General features: G+C 42.0%; 2 protein-coding genes across 7 annotated transcripts in view; one reads left to right on the plus strand and one right to left on the minus strand.

Annotated features, from left to right (window-relative positions):
* Positions 1–3,846: 3,846 nt before the first annotated feature.
* RAG2 (recombination activating 2) lies at positions 3,847–6,247 on the minus strand. Its single transcript, XM_074809790.1, has one exon. The coding sequence runs from the start codon at positions 6,245–6,247 to the stop codon at positions 4,640–4,642; it is 1,608 nt and encodes a 535-aa protein (XP_074665891.1). The 3' UTR covers positions 3,847–4,639.
* A 264-nt stretch (positions 6,248–6,511) lies between these two features.
* The window catches only part of IFTAP (intraflagellar transport associated protein), a 44,201-nt gene continuing 30,682 nt past the window's right edge, over positions 6,512–20,030 (plus strand). For 2 of the 6 annotated variants that reach the window (XM_074809797.1, XM_074809792.1), the window contains exons 1-2: positions 6,870–7,009; positions 19,596–19,748. In XM_074809797.1, the coding sequence (XP_074665898.1) occupies positions 19,646–19,748 (103 nt within the window). In that variant the 5' untranslated portion in view covers positions 6,870–7,009; positions 19,596–19,645. Of the gene's footprint in view, positions 6,602–6,867; positions 7,010–8,893; positions 9,002–19,565; positions 19,749–20,030 lie in introns of those variants that run through there. The other 4 variants (XM_074809795.1, XM_074809794.1, XM_074809793.1 and 1 more) reach the window with 4 other exon arrangements.

Below are 20,030 nucleotides of genomic sequence, written 5' to 3' on the forward strand. Positions count from 1 at the left end.
TTTTCATATTTAGGCTGTTCTAACACCCAGAGACAGCCGTGGTTCCGGCCCTGTTATGGAATTCACTCTGGGAGTCTCAGCAGTCCTTTCAGTACCTTTCCTCACAGTCAACTGTTTTGACAGAAAACTAAACTAATTTTAAACCAGTTTTATTTAGTCTGTAAATGGCTTTTGCTTCATCTACAAATACCATCCCAGTGTTTGTTTAAAATCAGCCTTGCACTGTTACGCCCATGCTAATAAGTTAAGCCTCTTGACTGGTTTCTGTGCATCCTTTGCATCAAATTTTGGTTCCTCATCACAGACGGAACTGCAAGGACTAGTTCCAGTCTACCTTTCAGTTCATGATTTGTAGCTTCCCTTTATTCCACCTCAGAAAATCTTTCTTTCTTCCCTGCGATGATATCCCAGGGTCTAAATACTTACGTAAACCAACTGGTTTGGATGGAATTAATGATGAGCAAATTAAGCTACTTGATTTCCTTGTGCAATCAGGTAATTAGACAGCTAATTTCTGGACTTTATATCACCAACTTAGTTCTTTCATCTGATCTTGAAAGAAAAATGTTGGATGGGAAAAACAGAACCCATATAAAACAAAAAAAACCAAGCCTCAGAGAGTTATGGTAAATTAGGATGATTTAACTCCTTTATTCCTAAATCTGTAATAACTGGCTGAATTTTACTTTCCATGTATTCCTATCAGAATCGGGATCAGATGAAGAATAATGAGGCCTGTCACTGTTCTACTTCAGAGTACTGGTTTAGGTGACCGAATACGGCATAATTTTCAAGCAGCTGACCAGCTGTAAGTCCTAAGTGTGGGAGCTGTTCTACCTTCTGCATGAAGCTTAATGTTGTCCAAAATACAAAAAGACACATTAAGAAGAATTTAATTGGCACCTTTTCAAAGCAGTGCTGGGAGAGAGGTCAAGAGGTGTATTTTCAATGCCCAGCTGTTCCTCTGAAGATGGGCATTCTGAGCCAGTGGACAGGGAGATGCACAGTAACTACCACCTGAAGGAGGTCCTGCACACCTCTGGTAGTGGCTGGTGTCCTCTTCTTCCTGTATATGTGTATGTATTGAGAAACTGGAAGGTTTATAAGGTTACTGTCTTGCTTTTTTAAAAGAAAAAATGGGCTTCAGTGTCACAATTTGGAAAGGCTAAGTAGAGACACCAAACTGGAATTTGATTTTCAGAGGCTGTTGCTCTATCCCTTCCCAGAAGTTTGTTTTGTTTGAAGTGGGATAGGGTAGGAAATCAAATACAGAAGGAGCTATAGCCACCAACCATGGAAAAAAAGAAGCAAGCCAGTCCTTCTGTCTTTAATACGTTGAGTCTAGCAGTAAAAAACTTTACAGATTCCTTTTCATTCTGAATTCAATCTTTTTCTTTTGCTTTGAGCTCCCAGTTGCATTATTTCCACTCCTTTCGATGGTCTATTGGTGCAGTGGGTCACTGTAAACTATGACACATGCTTTAGTGCTACCACTAAGATTAATCTGTGCCTTTCCTGCAGATTAATCATGTACTTCATGGTCCAAGCACCTTTCAATAGCAGTAAAATCCATATATTATTCTCATAAAAGCTGATAATAACAACATAGTGTTACTAAAATGTGGCTGGGAACCATGATGCTGCTTGTTGTGGTTACAAAACACATAGGTCAGTTGGATGGAGATACAATAGTGATTTACTTCTGCACTCAAATCTACTTCATTTTATCTTCTAATTCTAACCTGCCTGAGGAAGAAACATCTTGTATTGATTATCTGGTTTTGAAGACAATCAATGGTCTAACAAGTACATGACTCAAAAGTGTCATCAGAATTATCAGGGAATTAAGTACTTTCTGAAGTCTTGAATGCTATGTCAAGTGTCTTCTTTACAGGCTGATGTTCATGTATCTCTTTCTGTTTGAGTCCTTTGGTATATTATATTTTCCTTTACTTATGACTCCCTCTTCCTGCAGTGACTACAGTCTCTGAGCTGTGATTTAACGCTGCTTGTGCTGCCCTTCACTGTGAGGCTGGGACATGGTTTGACCGAGCAATTTCTCCCTCCTACTCAAATAAACCATACGTTAAAAAACCCCCACAGCTCACGCATACAATAAACTAATGGTATGGGCCCGATCAGGAATATCTTAAAGTCTGACTGGGAATTGCTTTTTTCATAGCCACAGTCTTAAAGTAAAGAACACCAACTCAGGTAAGAATTGGAAGGGGCCACAATGTGTGCTGGTGCTTGCCGCATGCCGAGCGTACCTGCTGTTGGCCCCCCTGGGCTCAGGGAGTCACTGCGGCTGCAGGAGTCAGTTCTGGAAATTCAGAGATGCTCCCAACACACTGCAACCGCACCTCCAGTGCCTGAGCCACCAGGCTTTATCTCGGGCTGAACGTCACTTCTGCTAGGCCAGTGTCGAGCTTTCCCTTTGGAAAATGTTTCCATCCTTTTATTTCTCTGCACAAGCAGACAAATTTGTTACACAATGTGGGGTCTAAGGAGTTTGAGATAATGACAGTAACTGGGAGAGGTAACAGGCAAAAACACAGACTGGACGTTGCCAGGGAGTTCAGTAACTGTGGGGAGTCTTTTGTTGTTATCAGATGGTGAAGGGATGAGGAGTGGAGTTTTGTTCTGGGAATATAGTGTCCCTCTTTGTTGGTGTTGTGATGATGTGGCTTTAATATTGGTGCGGAATTTTTTTTGGCTAATGTAAATGAAGTCTATGAAGAGTGCATGGTGAATGTATATTTTAATAAGTCAACTGAGTAAGACCTATGACTAACCTACAAAAGGGGATGTTGACTATTGAATTTCACTAGTTTGAAGGGACTTAAATGGGTACGATACTCATTTATTCCTTGGAAAAACATATAGCACTATATACTCTAAGCTTACGTAAAGTAGCATGACAGAGGAATCGGGAAGCTGGCATTGTAATCTATGAATTTATACCAGTATCAAACCGGTGAGGGGAGTCAGGGTGATCTACTTCCCATTTACAAGTTCTACCCAGACTAGAACCTCCCTCAGCACATGAAAATGTTGGAGATGGAAACTCTGTATTGTTGCCCTTTACCTTCCTCTGCTGTTGAGTTGTGAAGGTTTTACGGGGAGTATGGTGCATACACATCTGTGTTGATAGGAATACTGTGCCACACATGCTGCTTTGTAAAGGAGGGGCCACTCAGGATCTGCACGTAGTGATCAAATGGCTGAGAGCTGCTCCTGTTTTTCTTTTATTCAGGGGTCCAGCATGAGAGCTGGACTGTGAATACTGAGCTATTATTGTTGGTTCACTAATGTTGAGCTGATGGTATTGATTTTTTGAAAAGATGTTTGGAGCAGTAATAAAAATAAAAAATAAAGTCAAGAATGATGAGGTTTTACAAATAGCCAATAAAGGAATCCGCAAAAAACCTCAGTAAACTCTTGGGCTATTCAACCTTGACAATGTCCTTTTCAATCTGAATCCAATCTTCAACTTGTGCTTTCAGCAGCCAGCTGCATTTGTTTCCACCCTCACAATGCTCCACTGGCTCAATGAGTCACTCTGAACTACAGCTTGCACTTTTAAGCTTTCACACTCTACACAGTCACCCTGGGAGAGCGGAGAAAGAAATGCATAGCGGAGGACCTGGAGTAAATGATGAAAGTCCTGTTCATCAGAAGGTACTTCTTCTGAAGTCGATGGGAGCTCACAGCATGGGGTGGCTGTGGAGCTAGACCCCTTATCTGACTTCAGATGGACCTCCCAAGCACACATGCCATCCTTTCGTAGACTTTGGGATTTACAGTGTTTGATTTAGCCCATGAGTAAGTGAAAAAAATTCAGCCACTTTTCTTATAAACTTTATTAGCTTACTAGACTTTTAAAAATACAAACACAAAGCAGTTGTTGAGCACAGTGGTTTAAAAAAGCAATTTGATTTTTACTATGAGATGAGATGCCACAACTGTAGCCAAAACTGACATATAATCATTCGATACCTCTCAAAATCAAAATGAATTATCCAGAATTAAATGTTCCATATGTAAGCTTTCCATAATGGAAGTCCCTGAAGAAAACTGACCCTCAGTGTCTGAATATTTCATTATTTCTGACACAAGGGACTTTAGTTTAAAACCAGAGTAATTAGTCTAATTTTATTTCATTACACCAACATAAAATTGGAGTAATGCAGCTATAAATTAGGCCAAATATTTCTAGAACTACTCACCAAGATAAAATATTAAAATGGGTAATATAATGTTCTTCATGGACAGCTGCTGACAGCACTGCCTACACGGGATAATGTTTTATCCTACCAGCAGTTCCATTAAATTCACTGGGGATAACTGGGGAGTAAGTTAGAGCATAAAATACAGCACACAGTTACCAGCATCTGGCTGTGCCTTCGCCGAGTGCCCTCTGTGATGGGGTTCCTATGGGGATATTACAAAAACACACGTTAAGAGACAAAAACAATTCATGAGCTTTGAAATGTAGCTGAAATACTGAAATAATTGAAATCAATTAACTAAAAAGATCTCTTCGAGCTCCAATAACCCATTCTGCTTCAACCATTACTAGCTGTCTTTGACTGGGATTTCATTTCCTCCCAGGTGAATACAAACCCGCGGTGTAAATCTATTCAAACAATCTCCGAAGAAAGGACTTTTTCGCTGGCGTTGTTAAATTCATGGTCTTCTTTTTGCGCAATGGCTTCATGGGTTGCTTTTTCAGGTGCCCCACCTTTTTGGGAGTTTGTAGCCCCTTATTAAGGTCAATGTGCTTGTTGCAGAAGTACTTGACGTTTGCTTCTGAGAGACGTAGGAGCATGGTCTCTGAGAGATCCATACACTGCGCGTGGACCCAGTGGCCTGCCCCATTGGAACACAGGATCATGGCAGGCTTGTTGAGCTCTGTTGAATAGAAAGGGACCCAGGTGTTAATGTCAATATTGCAACTGGCAGAGCAGGTGATCCAGTAGCCTGTTTCTGATTCATCTTCTTCATCATCTTCATTGTAAGTGTCAGTATCATCAACATCAAAGCTATTGGCTTCAGCACCAAAACAAAACTCTTCCGAATCTTCAAATGGAGTGGAGTCTCCGGCGTCTTCGGTCGATGTCTGACTGCAAATTTGTGCTGCCAGTTCTTCCTCCTTGTCCTCTTCTGCTCCTTTGCATCTCAAAATGTAGAAGTAGTTTGCATCTGAGATGAACTGTTTGTTGGCACCTGGAATGCCCAGCAATACAGACCCTTTGCCCATATCGCAGCCAAACCACATCCTGCAGTGCTTAATATCAGGTGTCCAGTCCGGGCTTGCCCTTTCAACAATCTCTATCTTACTGTCTTCCAGAACTATGGTGTTACACAGCAACCGTTTCTGGTTGTCAGACTGGTAGCCCCCGACAAGGACAAATTCGCTGTCACCGGTTTGAGTCACTATAGCACTTGACACAGATATCCCCCCTGGCAAGACGGTGCAGGTCACGGCTGGGCTGCCTAGCGGGAGATCAACTTTTAGCTTGTACAAGCTGGGGGACCTGGTATTATTTTGAAGCGAATGGCCTCCCAAAATGTAAATTGTATCATTTCTGGCAACTGAAACGTGGAAAGCAAGTCCATCTTGAAGCTCTGGAAGTATGTATGACGTACAGCATCCAAACTCAAAATCAACGAGAAACACAGATGGGAAACAATCAACTACGCTGTTCCATTTTTCAGTGGTTCTTTGTGCAAGAGGAGTATATGATCTCCCTCCAAATATAACGCTCATGCTTTTTCCCCGGCTATGAACTACGTTAATTGTATGCCCATATCTAGCTTCGGGGACATCTCCACCTAGATCTTTCTCAACGCATTGAAATGTGGTTTTCTTGCTACTTTTGCTTACCAGACTCATAATGTAAATCTTATCAGAAAGGTCATTGTTAGGTGTTTTCCCACCATGGATGATATACTGGTACTCCTCAGACCCCGCGTTGCCTCTGAGCGTGCAAAGAGCAGGGTAGCGGAGAGGGGGGAGGTAACAAGAGTCTTTAGAGAAGAAGGCAGGTTTCATTTTGAGCTCGTTCTGCTTTATATCGAGGAGGAAAACACCAGTGGGACAGGATCTCTTTGGCCATCCTTTCTGCCCAAAAAAGAAAACATGCCCATCAAAATTCAGGAGGGAGAAGCCCGGCTGAAGCAAGGACGAATTATTGACGGTCGATACCACCCGCAGGGACATTTCCTCTGCTGACTGGGCCATACTGTGGTCAATACCTGAGAAAAAAAACCCACAAAACCAGATGAAACATGCTTCTGACTCTGTGAGAGTTGTTTACTTGAATAAATCGTATTAAAGTTGCATTTCAGTTGCCGCTTTGAGACCCGAAAAGAGACCTTTTTCTGCATCTCAAGGAGTGAATCACGCAAGCGGTGGGTTGAAGTTCCGCGGGATTCCGGACCTGGCAGCACGGACACCACCCCCCCCCCCCCCCGGCCCCGGGCCGCCCCCCGCCGCTCCAGGCCCGGCGGCTCCCATGGCGACGGCGGCCCCGCGGCCTGCTGGGGCCGGTAGTTCGCGCTTGGCGCCTCGGCCTGAGGAAGCGGCACCGGCGGGGTGAGGGGCAGGCGGCGGCGAGTGGGGCGGCGGGGCCGGGTGACACAAGGCGGGCCCTCTCCTGCCCGCCTCTCGCCCCGAGCCTGCCGGGGGTGCCGGCTGGAGCCGCCCGGGGGCCGCAGGCCGCCGCAGGCCGCGCGGCATCTGCCGAGAAGGGGCGCGGGCCCCGCGGCCCCTGGGCCCCCCCCCGAGGGGCTCGGCGGCTCCCCGGGAGCGGCACCCCGCGTGTGGGAAGGGTGGGGAACTCCCTCGGGCCGGCCTCTGCCTGGGAGCAGTCAGGGAGCTGGAGGAAGCCGCTACAGAGCCGAGCGCGACCTTCAGTTGAACATTTTGCAGGTTTACCAGGAAAACGTCGAGATTTGTGGAAGACATTTGGGCTCAGCCGATGCCGGCTGCGTTTCGAACCACGTAGGTATCGCTGAGGCGCCGGGCGGGATCTTGCACCCTTGTGCTGAACAGCCTTGGCAGGGTGACTGGGGGGGACACACACACACACACACTCTTGCTGCCAGGTCTTTCCACAGCGTGATCAAATTTTTTATCTTTGCTGTTTGCTCGTGCTTTTGTGAGTAGGTTTCAAGGGGTGTCTTTTTTTACCTGTTTGTTCAAAAATCTAAAAGAGTTTATGTAGTTAGCCTGGATGACAACGCTGAAGGAGCTTTGGAGAGCACAGACACCAGGCAGGGACACAACTGCCAGGGTCACTGGCACTGCCCTTCCGTGACAGCAGAGTTCTGTGTTTTAGCAAACATCCAAGTTCTCTGTCAGCTTTTGCCAGATCCCCACAATTTAAAAGTGTGAAGTAGCTTTCAAATACAATATTTGAAGTAAAATAAAACCTCTACGTTTTAAAATATAATTCCTCATTTCAAAATCTTTAGGATTCGTATTTTCCTTGCTTCTGCTTTTCATTTTACTGTAAAAACAAAACCACGACACATAGAGTTTCTTTTTTAAGGAATGGTCAGTATCTTCTAGTTATGTGACATTAAAACCTGGGGACTCCAGAACAACATAGTGTAGAGTCACTAAAATCTGGGAGCTGTGACACTGACTGCATCAAAGTGCTGCCTGTGCATGTCCTCCTGCGCAGTAGGAACTGCTGTCCCACATTCCTGTGCTGCCTGCCCACAAACTGGTGTGCAAACTGCTGTGCTAAAATAGGGATCTGCCATTAAATGCTTCCAAAGGTAGGTGAGCCTGGTCAGGTGTGCTTAGGCCAGAGCACACAGCGCAGGCCCAGCCATGCAGAGTCTATTTAAAAAAGAATCCATGGAATAGCTGTGTTATCTTTTTGCATGGTGTGGAATCATCCAGAGATCATGGTCAAGTTCAGCTCACTGTGTAACCAATCCCAGTGCCTCTGCCCCGAAGGTGGTAGTTTTTTCTACATTTAGATTCCTCTGCCCTGAAGGTGGTAGTTTTTTCTACATTTAGATTCCTTTTCAGAAGTACTGCACTGCAGGTCAGGTTCAGTTACGAGTTAATTAAATTAGTGAACCCTGTTCTGAGCATGTCAGTATACACAGCAGGTTTTATTATTTGCATGAAGAAAGATTTGCCAAGTTATTTACCTTCAGGTGATAATGCTAAACAGGAATCTCTGCTGCTTGTTTCTTACAGCCATTCAAAAATGGTGGTTTTAGAGGAGCTTGCACTAAGTTGGGTTTACTGTGTTAGATTTCCTTCATCTCTTCTTTCCTATTATGTGGTTACTAAGCTGCTTTGTTTTTACAGGATCTTTAGAAAAGCAGTATGTCTGAAGATGCCACGAACACGTCTGCAGTTAGTGTTCTGTATTTTGTAAGACTAGTGTTCTACATTTGACCGCTGGTCTATATTTAAAGTCTAAAAAGAGTATTAAAAATGGTGAACAATTTAATTGAAATGTTGGCATTCGTTTATATTCTTACATATACCTCAAGAATCTCCAAGTATGACAATTATTAGTGTCCACAATGTCACAGACTATTTCCCAAATACGGAGTGATAATCAGTTCTGAGTATCCTATCTGAAGAGACTGTTGTAGATACAGAGTGGGGAAAAGACCAATGAAAATGATTAAAACTGAGATTGATAGACACAATTTACTGGTTAAATAAACACACTTAAACGCACTTCCACCTTGTCATCCCTTAATATTTCTTGAACTTTACATAAGCAAGCAGTTCAGTAAGTGACAGAGAGAATATTTATCCTAGATTCTCTGATGGAAGTAGCTCCTTAGGCACTTGCTGGAACTGCTTTGGCTTTCCAGGTTGTTTCATGCTAATTATGGTGTGTTACTGCAGCGTGGTTGAGCTTTGGCTGTGCTGACCTCCACCTCTAACCTTCCAACACCACGGATTCCTTTGGACCAATGCTCATCTGACCCTAAGCAGCTTCAGGGAGCCCAAAAGGTAGAAATCTCACCTTATAACCAAAAAGTTTAAAGTTTTTTTGTGGTCTTATGCTCCAAACCTTGTCACTGTGGAGTCGGATTAACATCAGTGCCAGTGCAAAGGGAAGGAGACAAATGCTTTTGTTGTGGTGCAGCTCAAGATAGAGGGGAAAAGACACTATGAGAAGTAAAGACAGATAAATAGAGAAGGGTGGAGTTACATAAACAATTACCAGTTACGGTGACTTCAGTCATGCTTCATCATATTTGGTATTTTTATAAAAGATGAAGCTTCAAGGATTATATAAATAAGAATCTCAGCATTACTTTTATAACCCCTGTGTTTGAGAAGCGAATTGTAGAGGTCTGAGCTAGAAGCTAAGCAAGAAAAAAGGATCTTCTCCCCTATTTTATTTTAAAATCAAACATGATTTTGGACTGGGGTTTTTTTCAGTTAATAGTTGTTTGTATGGCAAGAAGAGATTACAGGAAATTCAGATTTAGATAGGTGCATTGGGAGATTTATTTACAGAAGAAGCACATGAAGAGAGAAGGTGCTTTGTAAAAGCAGTAACTAATGCGATTTGAAATGTGCTTAGCATGGAAATAGATGGACAGAGTTGCAGTTTTGTATGTGGGTTATTATTTCAGGAACTATATTCACTGAGAAGTATAGGATGAACGTGTTTCAGAAACAAAGGGTAGGATTCAGGCGCCTAAATACCAAGTGACATTTCATATACCTTTGGATATTCTTCTTGTCTTCTGGAAGGCAGCAAGCCTCCCATAGGTCCTGTGTCTTAGGTCCTAGTAAATCTAGGGTTTATAAAATGTCACTAGATGACTATGTTTAGGCACCGAGTCACTCCCAGACTGTGTTTACTACTTACTGTTCTCTTTGACCCCATGTAGTAGTTGTTTGTTCACCTATGTGCTGTGCCTGTTACCTGATTAGGCAACAAAAACATTTTAACCAGGAGAACAACGAATAGTCAGTACTGTTGTTTAGTGTGACATTTCATATTAATATTTATCAGCATTAAAAACATACCCTACTCATAATACTTTCACAGTAATTTGAATGCTACCAAATAATGAATGGTTAGATCTTACGAAGTGTAGCAAACCCAGAGCACCTTTCATTTACACAAAAGTATTTGAACAGCACTGGTTAGACACAGAGAATGGATTGCAGGATAGCATGGAGTCTTAGTTGGTAAATGCTCAGTGCTGACCATTAAATTCTGTCATTAGTTTGCAGTTATTTTTAACTTGGCATGAACACAGATATCTACAGTAGAAGTACATTTATTTTGCAATATTGTATATTGTTTTTTTTTTTTCTCTGACTGATCTGCAGGGTCTCCTTTTGCAAAATGAAAAAGCATACCCCTGAGAAGCAAGTGCTGTTCCCAAATTCTTCACAATCAAAATCATACACAGACACTCCCAGAGCTTTGAAGTCCTCCCTAAACAGGCTTAAGGAGAGAAATCTTTATATAGTGTTTCTCAAAACATTCGCTAAGTGTATCAACCAAGTTTGCTTTGGGCAAAACGATAAGTTAGACGTACCTGACTGATAGGGGTCTTTTGTGTCCTCCGAAATCTTTCTATGTAATTGGGATTCAAATGTGAGCACTTTGAGGAATCTTCTCTGACAGCACGGGGGGCTTGTGGCATGGAGAGACAGCCTGATGGAGGGGAATCTATCTGCTTAATTTGCAGATGTGCTCCTGAGAACTCAGTCTACTGTGGCTAACTGGCTGTGACCGTTTTTTTTTTTTCTTTCCTTTCCTCTCTTGTCTTCAGATGGCAGAACAAGAAACCCACCAGCCTCCAGAAGCTTTAACTCTTTGCAGTAGAACCAGACCAGAGTAACATAGATGTCTGTTAATCAGATTGTAAATGTCTGCAGCACATGCTCCTTTATAGTTTTACGCTGCTAAACCTGCGAACCTCATGATCTTTTTCGGAACTTTTCACTGCTATTGTAATATAAAAATGTAATCTAAAGTAATTTTTGAGTTCAAAGAAAAAATAATTTCAGTAGCTGGTAAAAGAAAACAATTCCTTCTGACTGGCCTACTACTGCTTTGCCCAGGAATTCTCGGCTGCAAGTAGTGACATTGAAACAGAGCAAAGGAAATGACAAATGCATGCAACCCAGTGAGTGAGGGCTGACTAAAAGTCCAATTCAATGTCCACCAAAGTTATTAGGAATGTCTTTTTTTCTACTTCAGTGGCCTTCTGATCAGACCTTGAAAGACTAATAAAACTTTGCACCCTTCCCGTGGCATTTTTCATCAGTTTCACAGCGCTTTTCTCCAACAAAAAATAATTAGACTCTGGGAAGTCCTCTGGGAACATATCCTTTCAACAGCTAGCAGTGCTGGGGCACAGAGGATAAGCCACTTACATAATACAGCACAGCAAATAAACACAAAAACCTGGAAAATTCACTCTTCATAGCTCCCTGCTTTTATTTTCCTGGCCCTACTTCACCCACTCCCGAGTTACAACATCTGCTGCACAGTATTTTAGAAATATCTCATCTTCCATGTGAAACTGCTGTGAGAGTAGAAATAGAAGGAGCTTGAAATGGAATTTGATTAGTACAGCAAAGCAAACATACCAAATGTTTGCAAAAATTGTCATGAGACGTTGAATAACTGTAATGCAGATAGGATGTGGTGACGTTTCTCATGTGAAATACAGCAGCTCTAAGGCACTGTGCCCTATAGCAGCCATATGGACCTATTACTTCTCCACTGAAACAAAGATAAAAGTAGACTGTACTGCAGAGTTGAAAGCTGAAGAAGTTAACTTCCCCAAATTTAAGGGCATTCAGGTCACATTTATTTCTATTTTCAATAGTGCCTAGATGATGTTTGACAGCTTGTTATCCAAGTGCTTGACATAGTCTGACCCTTGTTTGGGTCTGTGATCAAAGATCTACTGGCAAAAGAGATATAAATGTTTAAGTGAAAAATACAACCTCCCAATTGGGTCTCATTTAATATTTTACATTCATTTTATTCTCTTTCTGCCAGCTGACATGGCTTATTTTTAGAAATCCTTTTTCCAATTACAGTGGCTGAGAAGGTGGCAAAATTAAAGTTTGTTGGCAACAGCATGTCAGTTTTGGCTGAGGACATGGTCTGTCCAAGCTGGTCTTCTGCAACTGTCAGTGACAAGCTGCTGTGGAGGAGCTGCAGCAAATAGCTTCAGAATAGTGTATCTACAAGGCAGGAAAATCAGGTTCAGCACTGTCCAGGTCATAGCAAGAACATCAAGGATTTGAATCCTGAATTTATTTGGCAGAGAAGCCATGCGAAAATGAATAAATAGACTTTTCTATCACAATTTCTGTTTTAATACCATTGAGATAGGTAGTCTGTTTTCAGCAGATTGCTCACTGTTATGGAAATGCTTTGTTTCACTTGATTTTCTTCTTCTACAACTAATTACTTAAAATAATATGTGGTTTATATCTTCTTCATCCCAAATCATTCCAAATTGCATTGAGATCTTTCCAGGCTTTCCAGCATATTTTCTGCCAGTAAAACAGAGTCATTTCTGAGCTGGAAGGTAGCTGGCTCCCTGTGGGTTGCAGTAATGCACTCCAGCTCAGCAGGGAAAGGGAAGGCTGCCTTACTCGTTTGTTTGGGTTTAGCCAGCCAGAATGCAAATATCCTGGGTATTTAGCCAGGACCCATGGGCTGGAACCTGTGAAAAAATGGCACAGGGAGTCCTACAGTCCTCAATTTTCTGTCTCATCTAAACCCATCAGTAAACGGTGTTTAACATGTGAGGGACAGGGCTTTATTTGGAGGTCTCATCTAAAATAGCTGATTGAATCCAGCTGTGCTTTGACTGTCAAATGCGGGACGATCGCATTGCAGGGGACAGTGGCTACCGTGTTTTGGAGAAATGCTTGGTGCACAGAAAATCTTACCTTTGTTGTAGGCCTCCGGCTGATCTTTAAAGGGAGGAACACTCTAGAAGCCATTGGAAAGTCATTAAAAAAACCTTCTGATCATATACAGGACTCACGTAATAGCACTGAAATCAGACAGGATCAATGTGCTTGATCATAATTAAAGCCCTTAGATATATCCGTTAAAAGCTCACGTGAGCTGGGCACGAGAGACACGTGTTTTTGACCATTGCAAAAGTGGTCTCGGAGGCTCAGTAGTGCACTTACACAAGCAGATGCAGCTTCTGTGATGCACCAAGTGTGCCCTTAAGGCCTCCTGCTGAAGGCAGTGGCAAACGTCCCGTTGATTTAAACAGGGTTAGCTGTTACAGATCACATTGAATTGAGAGATGCTGCAAGGAACCTCATCTGAAAGTTTTCGTCCTTTGTAATTGAAACTTTTTCTTTTCGTTTGTTCCCATAGTTCAGTTGACCCACACCTGCTTGTGGCCAGAGCTTGCTGCCGTGGGTTCACTCCCGGAGCTCTGCCTTCCTGCAGGTGGTGGGGAGCGGGGAGGAGGAAGAGGGAGAAAAGTAGGGCAGGACAGTAGAGCAGGGAGGGCTTGCTTTCACAGCTATTGCTTTGCAGATGTCTAGACAAGAAGGAAACAGTTGACTCCCTTCTGGGAAGTGAGTAACCTTCCTGTGCTGCCCTACTGAGAACATTTTACGTCTTTCTCATCCTTCCCTTGCTCCTGCTGCGTGTTGCCACTGTCTTGTGCAGGCACTCATGATCGTATGGCTGTAAGGCAGATCAGAAAACATGTATTCGAAACAGAACATGGGTATTTGCTCAGCTTAGTTTCAGGTTTTATATTGGTACTTTATTTTATCTGGCCAAGAGATGGGCTGGAATGAAAAGCCAAGGGGTGAAGGGGGAGGGAGGGTGGTGGTGGCCTTTTTGGGAGCAGCCAGCACTTAGATAGGCTTCAACCGATTCTGACTGCAGTTGATACAGGCTTATTCCTTTTGCAAAGATGCTACCTCATTCTTTATTGCTGTAATAATATTGTAGCAAATCCATACTTCTAGAGTCTCCTTGACTCACTAATCTGGTAAACAGTAGTAAGACAGCAAGGAGTGGAAATCAGATACTTTTCCTCCAAAAGTACTCATCCCTGCTCTTCAGATTGAGTTTACTTTCGTTGCTAACAGTATAGAACCTAGGTCACTCATTTTGTGTGTAATTAAACCAGTTTCCTTGAGCAAGCTTTACACAAATATATGAGTTAGTTCATATATTATATGGGGTGACTTCTCCCATACTGCTGCCTAGAGGGCAGATTGGGATGTTACTTTTTCTGTAAGAGACAGCGTGCTGTTACGTAGCTCTTGGAACAGGTTGGAGAGGAGACTCTCATGCCCTGAATCAGAGTGTGCTTTCTCATCATCCTTAGGAGGCAGTAACCAGCTCTGGTTCTGTACTTGGTCCCTTGGCAACTTACTGCACACTTAGGACTTGGCTGTACGCCTGCGGTATTGCCTGCCTACACGAGTGGCCAACCTGCAGAGCTCATTGCCGCATGGCCTTTGCCAGCCCACGCCATCACTAGTGACAGCTTTCATGTTGCTGAACTAGCCAGGCCAAGAGAGTCCTCAGGATGAAGGTCTTCAGTGAAGACCGACATGTAAAACCTTTATGAATGTGTTACCGTAAAACCGGGCACAAAAGAACCTTCTAAGGCTCAGTTGGAAGTTTTAGAAGGCAGGCATTCTGGGTGCACAGGGGATCACCACCTAATGTGCATGCCAAAAGACAAAGGCACACTCATTATATACAATAAAAGAAATAAATATTCATATAATTTCCGATACATACCTATTTCCAGAGAATCTAATGCATATGTTAATACATTGCACAAGCATACTAAAATCTGGGGAAGGGTCTCTGAGGGGTTTCCATGGGGGTTTTTGGTGGTCTGTGGTGGTTCCTAGTGGTTGCTGAAGTCCTTTCCATGAACTCTTGAGTCTTTTTTCCATATAAGATCTTGTCTTGGCTCATTGCTCTGTCTATAAAGTTTCTCAGATTCCTTATCTTTGGTTTCCACAGGTGTCTGCTGGTTTATCTGCCCTCCCCGGGATGTACCTATCACAGTTGCAAAAATTATGTCCTCGGGTGCATTCCTGTCTGAGTCCCCTTACATTCATGCCTGAGGCCCCTTACAACAGTTGGCACCAACTGCTTGCAGGCATCAGATGAGAGGTGTTACAGAAATGCTTGTTGCTTAGGTCTGTATTGGAGCTTGTAGGAGAGTAGGATTGCTTTTGTGAGAGGTTAGTTATATCTGAAGTATTAAAGACCCCTTTGAAAAAAGTTAGTTGTTGCAGGTGTAGCTAACTGTGCTAGCTCTATAGGGAAAAAAGGTCAGACATTGTCCAGTGCTAACAGAGTATAAGATGTAAAAAGAATGTATTTGTGTTCAGTCTGATTTTTGCAGACAAAGGTTATATATTCTTGAGAACGGGTGTATCTAGTGATGTTTTCCATGAACCTTTCAGTGATCTATAAATAAACATTTCTGAATATCCCTTTTTTTATTGAGAATGATTTTTGGGAGAGCAAATTCATAGTGAAGTATTTTTTTTGCCCGGAAAAATAAAATTATGTAAGGTTTTAGTGAGCTTGTAGAGAGGATTGGCTTATTGCTCTTTCCATTTAAAAATTCAGAATCTCGATCTTTCTTTCATTGCCTATATTATATTTAGAAGAAACATAATAAAGCACTCAAAAATGCAGCCTAAAGCAGGAAGTCTGTATTCCACCACATTTTTTATTGTTTATTAGAACTAATTAGAACTGTGTAATTGAAATCACTTGACCTGCCTCTGTGATTCAATGCAGAGATTTCTGGCTTGGCTTAACCTGCTGGGAAGAAGACTGCATTTTGAGAAATAAAATTGATTTTGCACAATCTGCTGATGATCAGCGAGGCTTAATGAATGATCTCAAGAAACCTCATTATAGTAATTTGGATGGATGAGCAGGAGCGGCATGCAAAAAGAAGAAAGTATAGTTGGTTCTTGAATGCATCACTTCCTGATATTTGACTCTAAAACTATTAACAGCCAGCAAGGGAAAAGGGTCAGCTATCCTTGCCTTACTTTCCTTGAAACTTCCAAGTTAGTTTGATGCCTTTTGGGGAAAAGAAGATAAGTTTTTGATTTCAGTAGTAGTTACTCTCTAGCAGAACAACGCAGTTGTTTCATTTGTAGAGGTGTGATTGTATCCAGTTCATAAATCGTGAGTGATTCCAATCCATGACTGTACATTTTGTTCAGTTCAAAGAAGTCATTGCCTTGAGGCTGTGAATTGGATGATTGCTGAAGCCTTTTATTTATCTAGAATCTACCAGTTAGTTCCTGAGCAAAGGTGAGTCTTCTGGTCAGCCTGGTTTCAGCTGTTTGCATCCCAAAACTGTGCAGCCAACACAGTATGGTGTTCTTTTGAGAGAAACGTGGGAATAAAGTAGGTGAAAACCAAAATGGAGTGAAAATGAAAAACACAAAAACCTTGATAGGTTGAGGTAAGTTTGTGAACACCTCTGTTGTACCGTCCATCCTAACCATCCACATGTTCAGTTTCAGGTGTAGTAGATGTTCTCCAAATACCATCCTCTGTGCTTGCTTTCATTTAGGCTGATGCAAGAGCACCCTGCAGTTCTTCAAAATAATTGAAAACAGGAGGGGACAGGTAGTCCTAGCTGCCAGTCTCTCCTCTCTTTTGTTTGAGTGAATGTCTTTTTTTCTGGCAGAACTGAAGCTTTCATTAGGACCTAGCTGGTTTTTCCTCTCCATGAGGAGATGATTCTGTAGACGTAAATAACAGCTGTGCAAAGGAAGATTAGGTCTGTGTTGGACTATCACCTCAGTAGTCCATTTTCCATTTTACTTCTTGTTTAGATTTTTGAAGCAAAACTGTGAAGTTCTTCTAAAAAGCAATGGAGGATGGATGCCAAAATGACAAATTGGGTTTCCTCCCCTCTTTTGCAATTTAGGATTTATTAAAATATTAATAATTTAGTGAACTCATGTTCCAAAATATATTCGTTGGGGTTTTTTTCAGAAGAAAAAATCAGGAAATGTGGCCTGTGAATTAGAAGCTATTTTATTTTCTTAACCCAAGATGAATACCTTTAACATAGTTGATGGCAGATCTCATATACTAGTGCCTGTAATAGCTATACTGGCTGTAGGAGAGCTACTCTGGATTTACTGCTTTGACTTGGGTAAAATTTGTTCCATTTACTGGTAAAGAAAAGCTGTTAGTCTTGAGAAAGTAATCTTTTCCTGTGCTTGGAATATCCTAGGCATTTCCTATGTTTTTTTTTTTTTTTTAAATAATACTTTTTTCGTGATGCTCCTTCCCATGCGTAAATATTGAAGCGCATGCTAGATGAAAATATATAGGATCAGTGAAATACATGGTTACAACCTTTAGGAATAACTTCCTAATCTCCATATGTCAGGAGATTTCAGGTATTAAATCTTAGATTATATTCTAATAGCATGCAGTACTTGCTTTTTCGTGAGGTTGATGTTCAAGGTTTTGCAATCATAGTTTAGCTGAAACTTTGTCAAGTTGAACTCAGCGCTGCGTTTCCCAGCTAACTGTAATGAGTCAAAGCCTGGTGTTTATCCAAAGCCTTGTTGCGCTGTTGCTCTACAGTTTAACCAGCAGAGGATGTTAAAATCTGAAGTTTCCCAACTTCTGTGGGAAGTAGAGGCTCTGCAGCAGAGCAGGAGTTGAGCTATATAACACTTGGTCTGGATGCTTAATCTCAGGCTGATGACCCGTCGGCAGTAGAACATGGCATTCACTTGAGAAAGCTGCCGTCCAGCTTGGTTAAGGATACAACTATTCCCCCAAATTGCTTCGCAGTTTTCTAGCTTCCTAGGGCATTTTAGAGTAAAGGAATCTAAGCTTTACTGCCAGCCCTGATTTGTTTATAGGTCATTTAAACTCTTGGTGACTCATTTTTTTCATCTGTTATTGGGGATAATATTTGCTCTTCCTATTGTGAAGTTTATTTCGTTAGTGTTTATAAAGGACTTGGAGATTCTAGATGCCAGATGCCAAAGAAAAACAAAAGCATTTTCTTGATTAAATATATGTATTTTTTTCTTTGACACTAGCCTTACAAATCACTGCAGTCTTTCATATAATGAAATTTGCCTCAAATAATGACTGTAATAACTGAACAATAATGAGGAATAGAAGGCATTTCTTCCCTCCGAAATCACTGTAATTTACATATACCACTCTGAGAGTCTCATAAATTATATTCTGCTTGGTCAGTCCACAGAGAGATTAATACTGCTTTGTTTTTTGTAAAACGTTAGAAAACTTAACCTTTACGACATGTGGGTGTGTGCATGTGTTTTTATATCTTCAGAAGATTAGTCTCCTTTGCGAGGTGGCAATCCAACAAAATTAGAGTTTTACATTAGAAATCACGCTTTGTTTTCCTGCTGGGCTCTGAACAATTCTTGCTCGGTCTTATTTAACTTTAAAATCAGGTTGGCAGCCTTTCCTCAGTGTAGTTGATTTGAAGTTTTGCTGAAGAATTAAGCTTTCATTCCCAAAAGCCACTTCTTAATGCTGTGGTAAATCAAGGGAAGAACCATGGGAACACATGAAGATCAAGCGCTCAGTGTATAATGCGTTCTTACATCTTTATCACATTTATGTATGCAAACTGGGCGTTTACAATTTATAGTTAAGTTGCCCCCATGCGAGACAATGTGCGAGTTACGTGTGTCCACACCTGTGCTTTTCTCCTTCTAGTGCTCTGGCCCTATGTGTGTAAAAATTAGTAATATTATGAACTATTTAGCATCACACAGCTGTTAAAATGCATTTACACAGCTTTGATAAGTGAGGAGCAAGGTTAACTTCAGTGCACTTCACCAAGAGCTGTTTCACGGCCATTACTTCCATTAGAGTCTGGTAAAGTGATGAAGATGGGCTGGAAAGCTGGTGCTGTGTGTCTGAAGAGTGGAGATTTCAAGTCCAGGAAAGCCTCTACGGGGTTCCTTCAGCTCTCAGCATTTGTTCCCTTCTCGAGAGTCGTCCTCGCCCTCCTACGTCCTCGCCCAGTTCCATCATACCCTCCCCGTCCTGTGTGCTGTCTCAGCACACACACACACACACACACACATGCCATCATGATTTGACATGTCCTCCAAAATCTGGGGTTAGTGGCTTTGATGATACAGTCAGCAGTGCACCTGCAGAACGATGGATTCAGTCCAAGTTTTGAATGTACAGGTGTCCCAGTAGCTAAATTCAACGTGCTAGTGAGTAGTGCCACTGTTTCTGCAAAGAAGGCAGGGGTTGTAAGGCTGAACAATTTCAAGAGAGGGAATGAACACCACCGAGAAAGATTGACACTTCTGTGTCCCCGAGGACATAAATTTCAGGCATAGATGATCACAGTCTCTCCCTTTGCACTTAAAATTACTATGTCCACTTGAATTCTGGGGGAAATGTTGTGTAAAGTCCCACTGACAAGATCAGAATTTCACAAGGAGAGAAGAAAAATTTGACATTCTGGTGCTCATCTATGTGAATTAGGGACTCTTCAGTTAATTTGTTTTCTGCCTACAGATACATACGGCTCTCTTCTTTCTACTGCAGAAGCAGCCTACTAAAGCAGATATACTGGTTCGACTGTCAAGGTGTGAATCATGGGAGAACAACTGTTAAACAACAGCATCCTTGATCAATTTATTAATAGCCATGAGCAGTCATATGAAGAGTTTCTAAATACATTCACTTATCTTTTGAAAGGTATGTAACTTCCCAAATCTCCCATTAGAAATAGCAGCCAGAAGGGAAATTAAAAAGAGAAGCAGTAGTATTTAGTGTTGTTTTGCTACTTGCTTGCTTTGTGACCTTAGGCAAATCCTTGTAATGCTTTTGTTTCTCCTGTCAGCAGCTGGATCTCTGAGGACAGCCTTTCCTTAGCTTGTTTCATAGACTGCTAAGGTAGGTCTCTACAAGTGGTTAATCAGGTTTTCCTCGCTTTAGGGAGGTGGGGGAGCATGCACTATTTGGAAGGATAGGCTTTCC

Source organism: Strix aluco, chromosome 31 (genome assembly GCF_031877795.1).
Source record: "Strix aluco isolate bStrAlu1 chromosome 31, bStrAlu1.hap1, whole genome shotgun sequence".
Classification (NCBI taxonomy): Eukaryota; Metazoa; Chordata; class Aves; order Strigiformes; family Strigidae; genus Strix; species Strix aluco.